This window comes from Sinocyclocheilus anshuiensis, unplaced genomic scaffold (assembly GCF_001515605.1).
Source record: "Sinocyclocheilus anshuiensis isolate Anshui unplaced genomic scaffold, SAMN03320099.WGS_v1.1 scaffold496, whole genome shotgun sequence".
Classification (NCBI taxonomy): Eukaryota; Metazoa; Chordata; class Actinopteri; order Cypriniformes; family Cyprinidae; genus Sinocyclocheilus; species Sinocyclocheilus anshuiensis.
In genome coordinates, this window is record NW_015555736.1 from 564408 (window position 1) to 578757 (window position 14350).

The following is a 14350-nucleotide window of genomic DNA, read 5'->3' on the forward strand; positions in this document are numbered from 1 at the left end:
GGGCAAGTACATAACCGGCCAGTGTTCAAAAATTATCTCCTTACCTTAGCCTGATTCTCAACAGCAAGCTTGTAATAATGGTTTCTAATTTGAGTGTTGGGTAGGTTTTTGCGGGAAATACAATCATGCTGCCGTTTATCTTCGCGTTATTATGTCACATCTGTAAACATAAAAAAAAGAGTCCCAGCTATATCACATGTGAGGATGCTGCAGGTGGCAGATAATTTATAGCCGTTATAGCCTTTAAAAACGTATCATTTTGATGGCGGATTGTAATCTAGAAAGGTCGATACGACAATCGTCAGTAACAACTGGAGTTAGTCACCAGTAGACTACAGGTAATGCTAATACACACTAAATACATGTAGTCACGCAATGCTGCTGTTGTTAACATTAACATTTTGAGAACAAATTATAACAATAATAATAATTTGCACGGTTTGATAAGATATGAGTTAAGAGATCGTTAGATTTAATCGCGATGTATTGTAATTCATTTTCTTTTTCTCAGTTGGCCAGAACAAAAGTGGTACTTCAACAGTACAAAAGTACTTCTTCAGATGACATTTTCCAGTGAACATTCTTATTTGGGCCATACTTCCAAAGATGTAGAATCTGTGATTCTGAAGTACAGCATCCACACCGGTGCACCGGACTGACAGCCACACATACTCCTCAAAACATTCGATTTATCCGTGCTGGAGCCGTGCCAGTGCACAACCCACGTAAAGATGATAATTCCGCAAATAACTGCAATTGCAGGTTTCGAACAAAGATGGCGACAAAGAGGCAAAACTTACGGACTGCAGCTCTATCATTCTCAAAAAATAAAAAAATAAATAATAACTAACCATGATTTAGTTTTTGAATTCATAATATTTAACATGCTAATTTTGCATGAATTCGTTATTTTCAATAAAAAACAGTCATTTAGAGGAACAAACTATGCTTTCAATGTACTGTTTTTCTTTTTTTAGCATTTTTATTATGCGTGAAAGTAAGTGAGAAATTATCATTTAAGGTTTTTATAAATTTAATTATTTTTATTGAAGCAATTAATAATTGAAAGTTTGCTGAGGTTCCATGGTTGTATATTAATTAATATGTAAATATATATCTAACACTCAATGCAACCTGACATATAGGCATATATATATAAAATATAATGTCAGGTTAAGTGTTTGTGTGCATCTGAAGTGTGTCTTGATCTGTGGGTGGGTTGTATCAAGAAGGCATTTATGGTATGACTGGCACCTGCATGGTTCCTAATCAGCAAGGTGCAGCTGTGGCTGCTGGGAATCAGAAGACATGTGGGTGGCATTTTCTTCTAAATTAAATAACCTTAAGGTGATTTTTTTTTTCATTTCATTCACTGACCCCAAAAAACATGCACACGTAGCAAAACACACCTACACATGGAAACACTCTCTCTCTTGCTCTCTCTCTCTCTCTCTCTCTCTCACACACACACACAGAGTGATTTAAATCAATTAAAGAGTGCTTTGTAAACAGTTTAGTCTTCGTGCTGGAGGGTTTCATCTAACCCAGAACTAACTAGTACGCCCACCTAGATTAGTGTGAGTATCAATCCTCCAGGGGTAGAGTTAGATGTGTGAGAGAGAGAGATGGGAAAGCCAGGCTCAATGCAAAGTTCTTTGAACTTTAAGTATGAAATGCCAACTTGCACAGCTGCTCAAAAATGAGAGCGTGTGAAAAAGAGAGCGAGGGAGAAATAGAGAGAGAAAGCTGGCGTAAGAGGCACGAGTAAAGAATGAACCCTGTTTGACACTCCTTTCAAGTATTTTTCTGGGGTTCACCTAAACCCTCTTCTGAGCTGATGCTAAATTATTAACATATGTCACATCACGCCTGTAATCCTAATTAATGAATCATCTCTGCGATACATGGGAAGCTCATTAAAAGAGTGCAGCACAGAGTCAAGGAACAAAGGTGAAAAAGATTACTGCAATTAAAATGCCAAAATCACCATTTCTGTCAGGACCACTATCGTCAAAGATGGTTGACAATTAGCATACAGTTTGGGGTAGCGGGATGGTTCTGTTCTGGGCAAGAATATAAACAAATTCCCTCTGTTTCCATCTTCTACCTTCCTTTTCTCTCCCTTTTCTCTAAATTACTTTTAGACTGACAGGTAGTAGATGAAATGATCTCGGATTCCACTGATCCGGCCAGAAATGGGTAGTTTTTTTTTTTTTTTTTTTTAATTGACGTGACATGTGGCCAAGATTAGGCCACGACTTCCCCATAAAGCACAAAGGCCTTAGAAGGCACAATTATCTTCACAGAGAGCGGTAGAGCAAACTCCAACCGTAGTCTGCATAGTTGAGCTTTTCACTGACCGCAGCGGCAATGTCAAGCATTTGCCACGTCTGCTTCCTGTTGACTATGGATGCCTGACCCTCTGTGATTTCTTTTAAGCTGTTATGATAGCTTCATCTTTCTAATGGGATATTATCTAGTCAGCTGGCTAATCGACTATTCAGTGCACGTATATTTTTCACACAAAAGCATGTGTGACTCTTAATTTGAGTAACGCGGTCTGCAGGCACATAAATATGTTGGTCATAATAGCTAAAGACACTCAGCATGTTAAAGCTATTGTGATACAGGCTGGTTCTGGCCACTTAAAGATGTCATAAGAACACTTAAAAATGTATTATGTGTTTCTCATACTGTGTGTGATATATCTAAATTCATTTTCAAATAGCACACCGACGTGTGAGATATATACTCTCTCAGGGTGAATGTAGGCACCCACAGCGCTAATGTTTCCACAGCTTTTCTGACCTTCTGCTTTTTTCCGCTAGGGTACAATTTCTAAGTAGCTTATTGGGTTTTACAGCTGTAATCTAAACTGCACCATAAAAGCATCATAATTCTAGAGCACGTTCTTAGAATCAAAGATCTGTGGAAGATTTATGTGCAGTCAAGGCCAGTTGGCTAGTTTCTGCATGCAGCTATGCTTCATATTTCTTTTGAGAGTGCCAAGAAAACAACACGCTTTCAGTTTCAAAAACAGAGCATTTGGAAATTGCTGGAGTGCAGGCCATCGCTCAGTGTGAAATCAATCTATTGAAATGGTTTGTGGAAAGGTCCCTCGCCGGTTCTGATCTTCACAGTTTCGGCAAGAGCAGTGAATCACGTGACCATGTCATTTCCTTTTTTCAGTTGTGCTCTTATCCTCAGGTGATCAGTAAAGAATTAGGGCAGAGAGGGAGACAAGAGGGTGGGAGTATCATTTCTGGTCATTCACATCTTATTAATAGTTTAAATGTGCATGTATTGAGCATTAATGTTCTAAAATAGATAATAAATTATATTTTTTAATTCATAAAAAATGTTGTGATGTGTTAAAAAGCAGCAATAAATAAATAAAATAAGGATAATTCTATTAAAAATAAATGACATTAATTTAAAATAATCAATAAAATAAAAAAAATAAATAAATAAATAAAACTGCTAAAATGTGTCAGTATGACTGTAGTCCTAAATCTCAACTGCAGATTTAAATAGTAGCAATAAATAAAATAAATGCTAAATAAAAATAAATAAACTAGAGGGTGGGAGTATCATTTCTGGTAATTCACATCTTATAAATGTGCATGTACTGAAAATTAATGTTCTAAATGGATAATAAATTATATTTTTAAATTCATAAAAAATGTTAATGTGTTAAAAAGCAGCAATAAATGATTTAAATAAAAAGGAGAATTCTATAAAAAATTAATTACATTCATTTAAAAAATATAATAAAATAAATCAAATTAAAAATAAATAAAACTGCTCAAATTTGTCAGTATGAGTGTAGTCCTAAATCCTAAATCTTAACTGCAGATTTCAATCGTAGAAATAAATAAAATACATGCTAAATACAAATAAATAAACTACAAAAATGATTTGATGTGTCACAGTATGTGTATCCTAAATCCTAACTCTGCAGAATTCAATAAACTCTCTCAAATATAATTAAATAAAGGAATTCATTAAACAAAAAAATCAAATAGATAATATTTAAAAATAAATATGATTCAATAAAAATTAAACATTAATTTTTAATGTAGAAAAATAAAAAGATCCATTTAGCAGCAGTTAGAGAATGCTTTAGAATGATTTAGTGTTCATCAGGACAAAAGCAATCCACCTTAACCATCACAAGGTTAGACTATATTCTTGATGTGTAACTGTAAATCAAATCAGTTTGCAAGTGTGCATCACCTTGGCTGTAAATCTCACTCTTTTCATGCTTTATCAGTATGTACTTATGCTAAATTAGTAAAAAAGAACAAAAAAAAACGAGTTAAAATCACTTGGTTAAAAAAAAGTAATTTTGTATCACAAGGTGATTATGGCTCACCTCATCTTCATATTGGAGGTTAGCCTTTTGTCTAATGTGCGAACATTGAGAGTATTATTAAGCCTTTCAAATCAGTAAGCCATTCAGACCTTAGTGATGATTAATTCTGGTGGACGTGTGATCAAGTTTCCTTTCAGCTAGACAGATGTATTATGTGTGAGTCAGTCGACGGAAACCAAAGACTGTGGCTCTCTTGACTGATGCTGCATGTGTGAAGCTTAATTAACAACATGCAAATAATGGCCCTTATAGAGTGTCCAGATAAAGAGTATTATGGTGAAAGTATAGTTTGTGTCCCAAATGACATACATATTGAATTTTTAGTGTATGAATTGTATAAGCTTATTTCGTCATTGAGCATTGGAGTGTAAGGAAAGCTTGCCATTCAAGTGCATGGAGTATCCACTTTGTTTTTTGGGGGGTTAAATACGTGAATCATATGAGTATTTGAAGTGTACTATGTCTTTTTTGAATTTTACCAAAAATGTGATGCTCCTTTTAAGGTATCTTGAGTAAAACCTTTAACAAAGCACATACAAATGACCTAAGCCCGGGTTACTGACCTAGCCAACCGCCCCCTCTGGAGAGCCAAGCCACTGGTCACCCCGCCAGGGATTTACCACTGGTCACCCCCTCATCGACTTAGGTTCTGGCCGCCTCGCCTCGGACTTCCAGGGTCGCGGGGGGGAGTCTGCGTGCCCGCCTCGGGGAACCACGACTCAGGCCTGAGGGGGGCACCCTGCAGACCCCCCTCTACCCGACCGAGGGAACCACGACTCCGGCCTGAGGGAGGGACTCTGCCGCATCCCCCCTCTGCCTGCCTCGTCCTCTCTCCTCCCCGGCCGCCTTTCCTCCGAGGGCCCCCCTGGACCTCCAGGAGGTACCCCCTACCCGTCCACCAGCAGAACCCGGGCATCCCACACTTAAGGAAGCGACGCAACCTGTTTTACAGAATATGTAAGTTTGTTGCGCATAACTTCACTTTTTTTGTTGTTGTCACAATTCAGACTTTCATTCTAAGAATTACAAGAAAAATGTCAGAATTGTGAGATGAAAAGTCACAATTACTTTTTTATTTTTGTTTTATTTTTATTTTTACCCTGTGGCAGAAACAAGCTTACATACACCCAACAGTGCATATTTGGAAATATTAGAATGCTGGAAAATTATAATTGTTCAAATGATTACTCTAGCTGCTACCAGATAAAGCAAAATACTTCGCTTAAATATTTTGTGGTCTCTGTTAGGGAAACAATACAAAAAAATGTTGAAGGTAAAATGCCTTTACAGATGGCTGATGGAGAGAGATTGATTGTGTTTTTCCTGTTCTTCAGTACACTGTGTTTTTGCAGTTAAATTAAGTAAGCGTTCCGTTCCATGCTTGGGCAATTTTCTGGACAGCCTATGATTTGTCTTTAACAAGGGGACAGTAATGTATTTTCTGCCGTATGTGGTCATTACTGTTTATTTCGTTTTTAGAAAGGACGTGCTTATTGTTTTGCGATGCTCATCGTGACATGTTTCAATGTAGTTTGTCATTTCATCCGCATCACATTTAGCATGCAGTTCAGTGGAAGTAGGCGCTGAATCATGCGGAGTGGTTTATAAATGATGGCAGTACTTAAGGGGACTGAAACAGACGTCGGTTTCAAGTGAAGGACACCAAAAGAATAAAGTTCATTAACAGCCCATAAGGATAAGCGAGTCAATACGGCTAGGGCATTTGATGACAAACAATTTGATTTCATGGGAAATTAGATGGTGTCATGTGAAAGACAAATTAAGATTTTAGTAGAGCCAAAAGCGTTATCTTAACTGATGTAATGTTATCTGCAATATTACACTGTTAGGCAGAGCACCGATATATCATTTGCAGCTGCACGTCCTGCACTATAAATGACAAAGTGTCCAAAACAATCTTAATATTGACTCTTTTGTTTGCACCACGGGTACAACATAACCATCAAGTTCTAATTTAATCTTGACTAACTATATACATCATTATCCAGGACTGCCTCTGAATGTTATTCACAATTTTCATAATTGTATTATGTCATAATTAAAGGACAAGCGTGTTTAATCATTTTCAATGGCAAGTGTACATGTGTGTAGCCTATACAGAAAGAGAGAGAATTATTCATATCCATTTCCAACTAAATAAGGTGATCTAAGGAGCAGATGGGCTGCAAAAATTACTCAAATGTTTGTATTACACAAAATTGAACCCTGAGGAACAACTTTCTCTCTACCAATAGCACTTGAAAATGGTCGTTTGGCTCACAGTTCTCTCGCTGTTCTGAGAACAGTTCTCTGTGAGATGCGTTTTAGTGCTATCAGCCTCAGATTTCAAATAGAACATAGTCAGAGGGTGTTTATATGCATCTTGAAGACCAGTGTCATGTTTCTAGAGTACAAATATGTTACTTTTCAATAAATTATGGATCACTGTCCAATAAATTTGACATTTACATTTAATTAATTCTGACTTTTGAACAATAAACTGGCTAATTTCATGATCACAATTATAGCTATAGTTAAAGAACTGCAAGTATAAATTGGTAAATGCGCACACTACCAGGTTCAGTCAATACTCTTTCAAACTAAACAAACATATCTCTCGAGCGCCCCTTTTTGTCCAAAACGTAGAAGCACAGACTATACGAAAAACGTAAGGGGGCGTGACTTTACGTCTTACGCTGACGTCACACTGAACTCTGGATCCTGTAGCTGCAGCGGTAAGTGCTACAAAATAATACCCAGCCCGTTATCTTGCATGAAAGATAGTGTTACACGGGAGCTAAATAAAACGTAACTTTCTTTAGCGAAAGTTTTGGCATTATTTCAAACGTCCTGAGGCGCTTCTTTGGGTCGTTTTCTGCAGATCCTGCAAGCGGTGCTGTGAGTTTGGCAGGCCAGTTACTCCAGTGCGCATGCGCAGACTCCACGAGTCCAGAGTGTTGAAATGAATCTTTTAAAATAAATTAGTTAACAAGCTTTAAATGGTGTTCAGATACATAACAGTGAATTAAAATATCACCCTTTATGTACCAAAGTCAAATCATGAAGTAATGTCTGTGCATATGTTTGCATGCGAGTGAAGAGTGATTCTGAAATATGATCTTTCATAACTCAAACTTTGATATTTCTCAGCACAGTAAACGGTGCAATGGCATTAACGCAAGTTTCTTCTAATAAGTACTGCGATGGATATCAGAAAGTGTTCGAGCATGGCAGGTGAGAGACTGTAGGCTTCATTAAAACGCCTGAATGAATATTCACCTACTGCTCTTAACAAAAACTCCGTTTCCAGTTCCGAGTTAAAATGCAAAATGAAGTTCGCCATTTACCTTCCTCCCAAGGCTGAGATGCCCAGTGTTATATTGGCTTTCAGGTGCTTGAATTCATTTCGTTTTTCTTGAGTGAAAGAGTCGAGCTACTATTTCTGTATACTGCATATTGAAGTATACTAAGCTTACTTAGTTATACGTCTAAGGCCTGGTTTTACAGACAGGGTTTATAGGTTAATCCAGGATTAGGCCATAGTTCAATTAGGATATTTAAGTATCTTTTATAAACGTGCCTTAGAAAATAACATTACTTTTGTGCATCTTGAAATAAAACAATGGCACTGACATATTTTAATGTCAGTGCAAGTTTCTTTCAGGTAGGCTTAAGCCTTGTCTGTGAAACTGGGAGTATGTGTATTTACATTTGTGACCCTGGAGCACAAAACCAGTCATAAGTAGCACGGGTATATTTGTAGCAATAGCCAACATGGGTCAATATTACTATTATTAATACAAATGTATTATTATTTTTTTTATGCCAAAAATCCTTAGGATATTAAGTAAAGATCATGTTCCATGAAGATATTTTGTAAATTTCCTACCGTAAATATATCAACACTTAATTTTTGATTAGTAATATGCATGGCTGAGAACTTCATTTGGACAACTTTAAAGGCGATTTTCTCAATATTTTGATTTTTTTGCACCCTCAGATTCCAGATTTTAAAATAGTTGTATCTCGGCCACAAATTGTCCTATCCTAACAAACCATACATCAATGGAAATCTTATTTATTCGGCTTTCAGATGATGTATAAATCTTTCAAATAATTGACCCTCATGACTGGATTTGTAGTCCAGGGTCACATTTATGCAACCAGCAGACACTTTTATCCAGAGAAATAAAAGCAATTTGTCAAAGAGCCAATATTCATTATATACACAACCAGTAATGCACTTTAAAATACAGTGGGTACGGAAAGTATTCCCATCCACTGTGTTTTGCAGGATTGACAAGCACAGAGCAAAACTTCATTACTAAGGCAGGGAGTCAGCAGGCGGCTTCTGAACATGGGATCATCATTGTAGCTCCAGACACCAGTCCACGTAAACATCTCAACATTTACAGTTTACAGTCTTGCCGGTCCATCTCTGGAGAGATTACACCCTATTACTATGACTTCTGCTCAGCCTAATCCCAGAGATACATGGGCCAAAATATGATAATTATGGATACTGAGATCCCTTGGGAGGTCAGTACATTACTGCAACATATAGATAAACAATTAAGAGTCTCCCCTGAGGATCAAATAGTATTGTGACTTCCCAGTTTAGGTCAGGGGCTAGAGTTTCCCACCAGGCAGTCATTCCACTGCTTGGTAAAATGCCAATTAAAGCATAAATCCAATGTGAATTATTATTAAACCATACAAGTCTGTAGTGTCGCAGTAAGATATTGATAAACCACTTGTTATTGTCATGATCAGAAATATTTTAGCCAACCAATGCTAATATAGCCTTATTAACACAAAAGCACATGCTCAGAAAAGGATGATTCTGCTCTGGTCAGGTGGCTGTAACATTGAAGGAGAAGATGAGAGCTGGGACTTTGGGACAGGTGCAGGATTTTACGTCAATGCCACCCAGGAGCCCTGGAAGACCAACTACCGCATGTACCCGTATGTCACTGAGGAGGTGTGTGTACTTTAAATGCTCCAAAGTCTTGTTAGTCACTAGAATAACAAAGTGATACTCTAATAAGTACTTATACGAAGACTTTTACAATTAAATTTTAAACATTGGCTTTTGCACTCAACAGCTTCATAACCTTTCTCTTGTTCTCAGCTCCCACGGCTGATTAATTCTAACTTTACTGCTGATCCGGAGAAGATGTCCATCTCTGGTCACTCCATGGGGGGCCACGGAGCTCTCATTTGTGCACTGAAGAATCCTGGGAAATATAAGGCATGTATACACTTGACATTACATAGACTACTTCATCATTTAGTTGTTTTTGCAATTCAAATATTGAAAATTAATTTTTAATTTCTTTTCACATGTTCCCGTTTCAGTCTGTGTCAGCGTTTGCGCCCATCTGTAACCCCATACAATGTGCATGGGGACAGAAAGGTTTTTCTGGCTATCTTGGACCTGACAAGTGCACCTGGGAGGTGAGAGATGATAATATGTGTATTCTTAAGTTTGGCGTCAGAAATGGGGAAAAAACAAAAAAAGAATGCATTATTTCAGTGAGGATATTGGTCAAAAGTGAAGACATGCACAGTGCTACAAAAGTAACTCAACCTTTCAACATAGATAATAAGGAATGTTTCTGGAATACAACATCTGCATATTAGAATGGTTTCTGAAGGATCATGCGACACTGAAGACTGGAGTAATGATGCTGAACATTCAACTTTACCACCCCGGGAATAATGTGATGATCGGGTGCGGGTCGGGTGCGGTTATCTAAATCAGACAAAAATACAGGTGCGGGCGGTTGGCGGGTGGATCATTTATTTGAAGCTGCGGATTCGGGTGACGTTTTAGCTCATCCGCGCATCACTAACGGGAATACATTTTAAAATTGATTCAAATAAGAAACGGTTAAATTGTAATGATATTTCACAATATTACTGTTTTCAATTGTATGTATGATCAAATAAATGCAGTCTTGGTGAGCAAAAGACTTCTTTCAATTCAAAGACATTAAAAATCATACTAACCCCGAACTGTGAAAGTGTATAGCAGTGTGTGATCATTTTTTTCTTAATCAAATGAACTTAAATTTTTTTACCTTAACACCCACATTGTCCAGCATCAGGAATCCCTTTGTCTTAATTGTCTTCCTCTGTCATCTCCACAGTATGATGCTACTGTATTGGCTGAATCATATTCCGGTCCTGAGCTTGATATTCTGATTGATCAAGGCCGTGATGACCAGTTTTTGTGTTCCAGTCAGCTGCTTCCTGACAATCTGATCGCTGCCTGTTCCAAGCAGAAAATTCCTGTTGTTTTCCGCCTTCAGCAGGTCAGTACTGAACCAACCCATGATGAATAAGAGGAACTGTATGCAGGGAAATCTAGTTAATTATATAGGACCTTGATGTTTAGTGCTGAGAGTCACATGCCTCAGCATTTTATGGTCACATACCAGAAAATTCTAAAATTTGTGGGGGGGTTTTTCACTAAAATTATGATGCTGAATATTTGTATTAATTTTTTTTATATTTAAATGGTAAAGAAATGGAAGCATTTTCACTTGGTCTCAGACTGATGCTTGGTCAGGCCTTTAGATTTTAATAAATTGACTTGGAATATTTAAAATTAGTTTCCATTATAATGGTGTAAATATTTTAAGAAAACTCAGCTTTCTTTGGTTCCGTCTTGTTTTTCATTTGCTCTATCAGGGTTATGATCACAGCTATTATTTAATCTTTTCCTTCATCATCGACCACATCATCGACCACATCGACCACATCAAGATCCTTCAAAATGGCGGAAGACGTAACTCGGGGGAGAAGAATTGTTAAATAAATTATTTTTGTTTTCTTTGCGCTCAAAAAGTATTCTCGTAGCTTCGCAAAACTGAAGTTGAGCCACTGATGTCACGTGGACTGTTTTACCGATGTCCTTACTATGTTTCTGGACCTGGGAACATTACAGTTGCGTTGCTGTCTATGCAGGGTCTGGAGCTCTCACATTTCATCAAAAATATCTTAATTTGTGTTCCGAAGATGAACGAAGGTCTTACGGGTTTGGAACGACATGAGGGTGAGTAATTAATGACAGAATTTTCATTTTGGGGTGAACTATCCCTTTAAGTGTCGACACGTTTACATTTCTTTAAATAAAGGCATTTGGTTGCAATTTTGTATTTGTTGTTCTGCAGTGAATGATTGACCTTCTGGATTTGTTTAAATTCATTTTGTGAACGACTCATATGTGCACAATTATTCTGCATGTTATTAACAAGCACTCATTTCACACTAAATAAAGCAGGCTAAATGGTTCAGACATCTGATCAATGTCGTTTGGCAAATAACACCGTTATTGTCATGGCTACAGTACCTTGAAAATTAAGAAACAAAATAGTCTTTGGAGGTGAAAGTATTTACTGGTAGAAGTTGGTACAAATAAACCTTATTTACAGAGGTTAAGGCAAAAGGTGGAATGACATGCATGCTTTTCCCAAAAACATTACTGTACATGCTCTTAAAGTTCACAGAATTACAAAGGGGAAAAATCCCAAACACTGAAAAGACATGGAAAAATAATTCCTATTTATAAAATTAAAGTACAAAATGGTTTAGTACAAGCCTTTTCTCCTTATACAAAGTAGACAAAATAGCCACATAACATTCAGCAGTTAAAGATTTGTATCCCATTTTAAAGTGATTTATCAAACACCGTGATCTGATCAGCTGATATTTTCTCCAAATACTGTAATATAAATACCATGCATAATACTATTTGCCAGTTGCCAAAAAGACAGTCCCAAATACATAAAGTGCAAAACACTCATTTCAAAATCAAATCTGCATTTCAACCTCTAGTGTGTGTGAAGTAGGCCTAGTTTCACTACTCTTTCTGTGAAGTGGTGGGGAATGTTGACAGTACAGTAATGATGCACAACCTGCCCACTGTAGCAGAGATGTTGATACTGTACTTGAATATAATCAATAAACCTCAAATCAGTGTTTTTAATCTTTGAGGACTACCCTAAGAACAGAATTTCTTAAAAGATACTGCAGTGAATTTATAGGATGTGACTACTTTCTAAATTATGCATGAATTAAAAAAAAAAAGCGCAACATTAAAGGTTTGTAAAATACCATGTAAAGCTACCATCAAAGACCACAATCTTAAGTGCTATCCCGTTCAAATGTCTCTAAAATTACATTTTCTAATCCACACCTTCATTTTGTTTCCATTTGTTTTAATCAAATTATGATAGGTTTATGGTGTAAAAAAATCTAGGAAGTTGTATGAGAATTATTAGGATAGCATTTTAACCCATGATGCAGCAATTTAAAGATTCTGGCCAGATTTGTGTCCCTAATATTTGCTACAGTATAATAATGTGCATTAAATTTTAAGAGCAGATAATATGTTTTTGTTGGCAATTACAGTACAGAGATAATCCATAGTAAATGTGTTGTATTTGTACTGAATGCATGTAAATTATTGTCATGAATAAATAACTACAGCCAACAGTCTCTCTGAAATTCCATATGGAAGTGTTATAACTGCTTTCATATAAGAACCTAGAAGATAATAAAGCTGTTTTTCCCCTGTCAGTTCACATTAATGAAATAAATTGTGCTTTAGGTTTAAGTAAAATAAACACAAAATCAAACATATTAAAATAAGCACATCAAATATAAACGTTCTGTACATTTTACACGTTCACACGCCAATATCACATAACAAATCCTTCTACAAAAACAAAACTCTTGTTTTAAAAATGCATTTAATAAACTATAAAATGATTATGTTTGTAAATCTGTTTTGATATATGAAAATAATTTTGGCAACTGTCAAATAATCTCCAGTGAGATATCAGCTTCAGATGTTTTGGTCTGTTTCATGGCTGAATCTGTGAGGAGCTGAAGCTCTGGACATCAGACAAATACGCACAAGTAAAAAAAAAAAAAAAGTCCTTTAACACACAAACTTACATACAAAAAGTGCCAACATGTGCTCTCGTTCTCTCACTCTCACAAAACAAATACTCTCCTCAAGATATCAATCACACATAAAGAAATGAAAACCAATGTCAGGTATGTTGTTTTCTACTGTCCACACACTCAAACATACTCTTTTAGTGAAATCATACCTGACCGACAGGTAAGCAGAGCAGAGACTAAGAAACTATAGCGAGGCCACACCTCCCCTGAGACAAAACATCATCGTCTCCCAAAAACAAGTTCAAAAGTGGTTACAAAAACATAGTCAAAGGACTCTGGGAGTACGAGTGTTTTAAATCTAGATCACTAAAGGCCCAACACAAATATCATATCGGTAGATGTCTATAGAAAAACCATAAGGAATTGTGCACAGTTCTGTATATCGCTCAACTAACTGTTTAATAAATAAATGTATTTTAAATAAAGCAATTTCTTATCTCAAGCTAGTTTAGAGCTAATTTGGCTTATACGACTATGGCCTGGCCAACAGTGATCAGATAACAGTACTAAATAATAAAGTAAAGAAAGTGAGGAAAACATGAGCATATACCTGCAAGCTGAGGATCACCTGTTCTATTAGAAATAAATGGACACGGTCCAGGGAATTTCTCAAAGATCATCTGGCGGTATTAGTGTGTGTGTGTGTGTGTGTGTCACTGAGACCTGCATGTGTTTGTGCGACTCATGTGATGAGTGTCTCACTGGCCGAAGTCTAATCCAGCAAAGCTTGGACAGCGATGCCAACTTTAATCAGGCCCTTCTCCTCCAGAATATGGTGTGGCAGACATAACTTATCCTGGAAAAAGAGATTCACAAAGAGGACAAAAAGTGTCATGTCAGAGAAGAAAGAGACACAGTCATGGAAAACAGAATTTATTATACACAATTCATTAAAACTGAATGTTCTTGTTACTGAATTCAGTGAAACTAATAGAGACTCACCTTGTTTAGCAGTGATGCCAAATGCGATATCAGTCACGCAAACAATCAAAAAAAAAA

At 36.7% G+C, this 14350-nt stretch overlaps 1 protein-coding gene and 1 pseudogene across 3 annotated transcripts in view; one reads left to right on the forward strand and one right to left on the reverse strand.

Annotated features, from left to right (window-relative positions):
* Positions 1 to 7086: 7086 nt before the first annotated feature.
* Positions 7087 to 11737, forward strand: LOC107673118 (S-formylglutathione hydrolase-like; annotated as a pseudogene).
* A 21-nt stretch (positions 11738 to 11758) lies between these two features.
* The window catches only part of lrch1 (leucine-rich repeats and calponin homology (CH) domain containing 1), a 57209-nt gene continuing 54617 nt past the window's right edge, over positions 11759 to 14350 (reverse strand). For all 3 annotated transcript variants that reach the window (XM_016466602.1, XM_016466603.1, XM_016466601.1), the window contains one exon: positions 11759 to 14147. In XM_016466602.1, the coding sequence (XP_016322088.1) occupies positions 14064 to 14147 (84 nt within the window). In that variant the 3' untranslated portion in view covers positions 11759 to 14063. The remainder of the gene's footprint in view (positions 14148 to 14350) is intronic.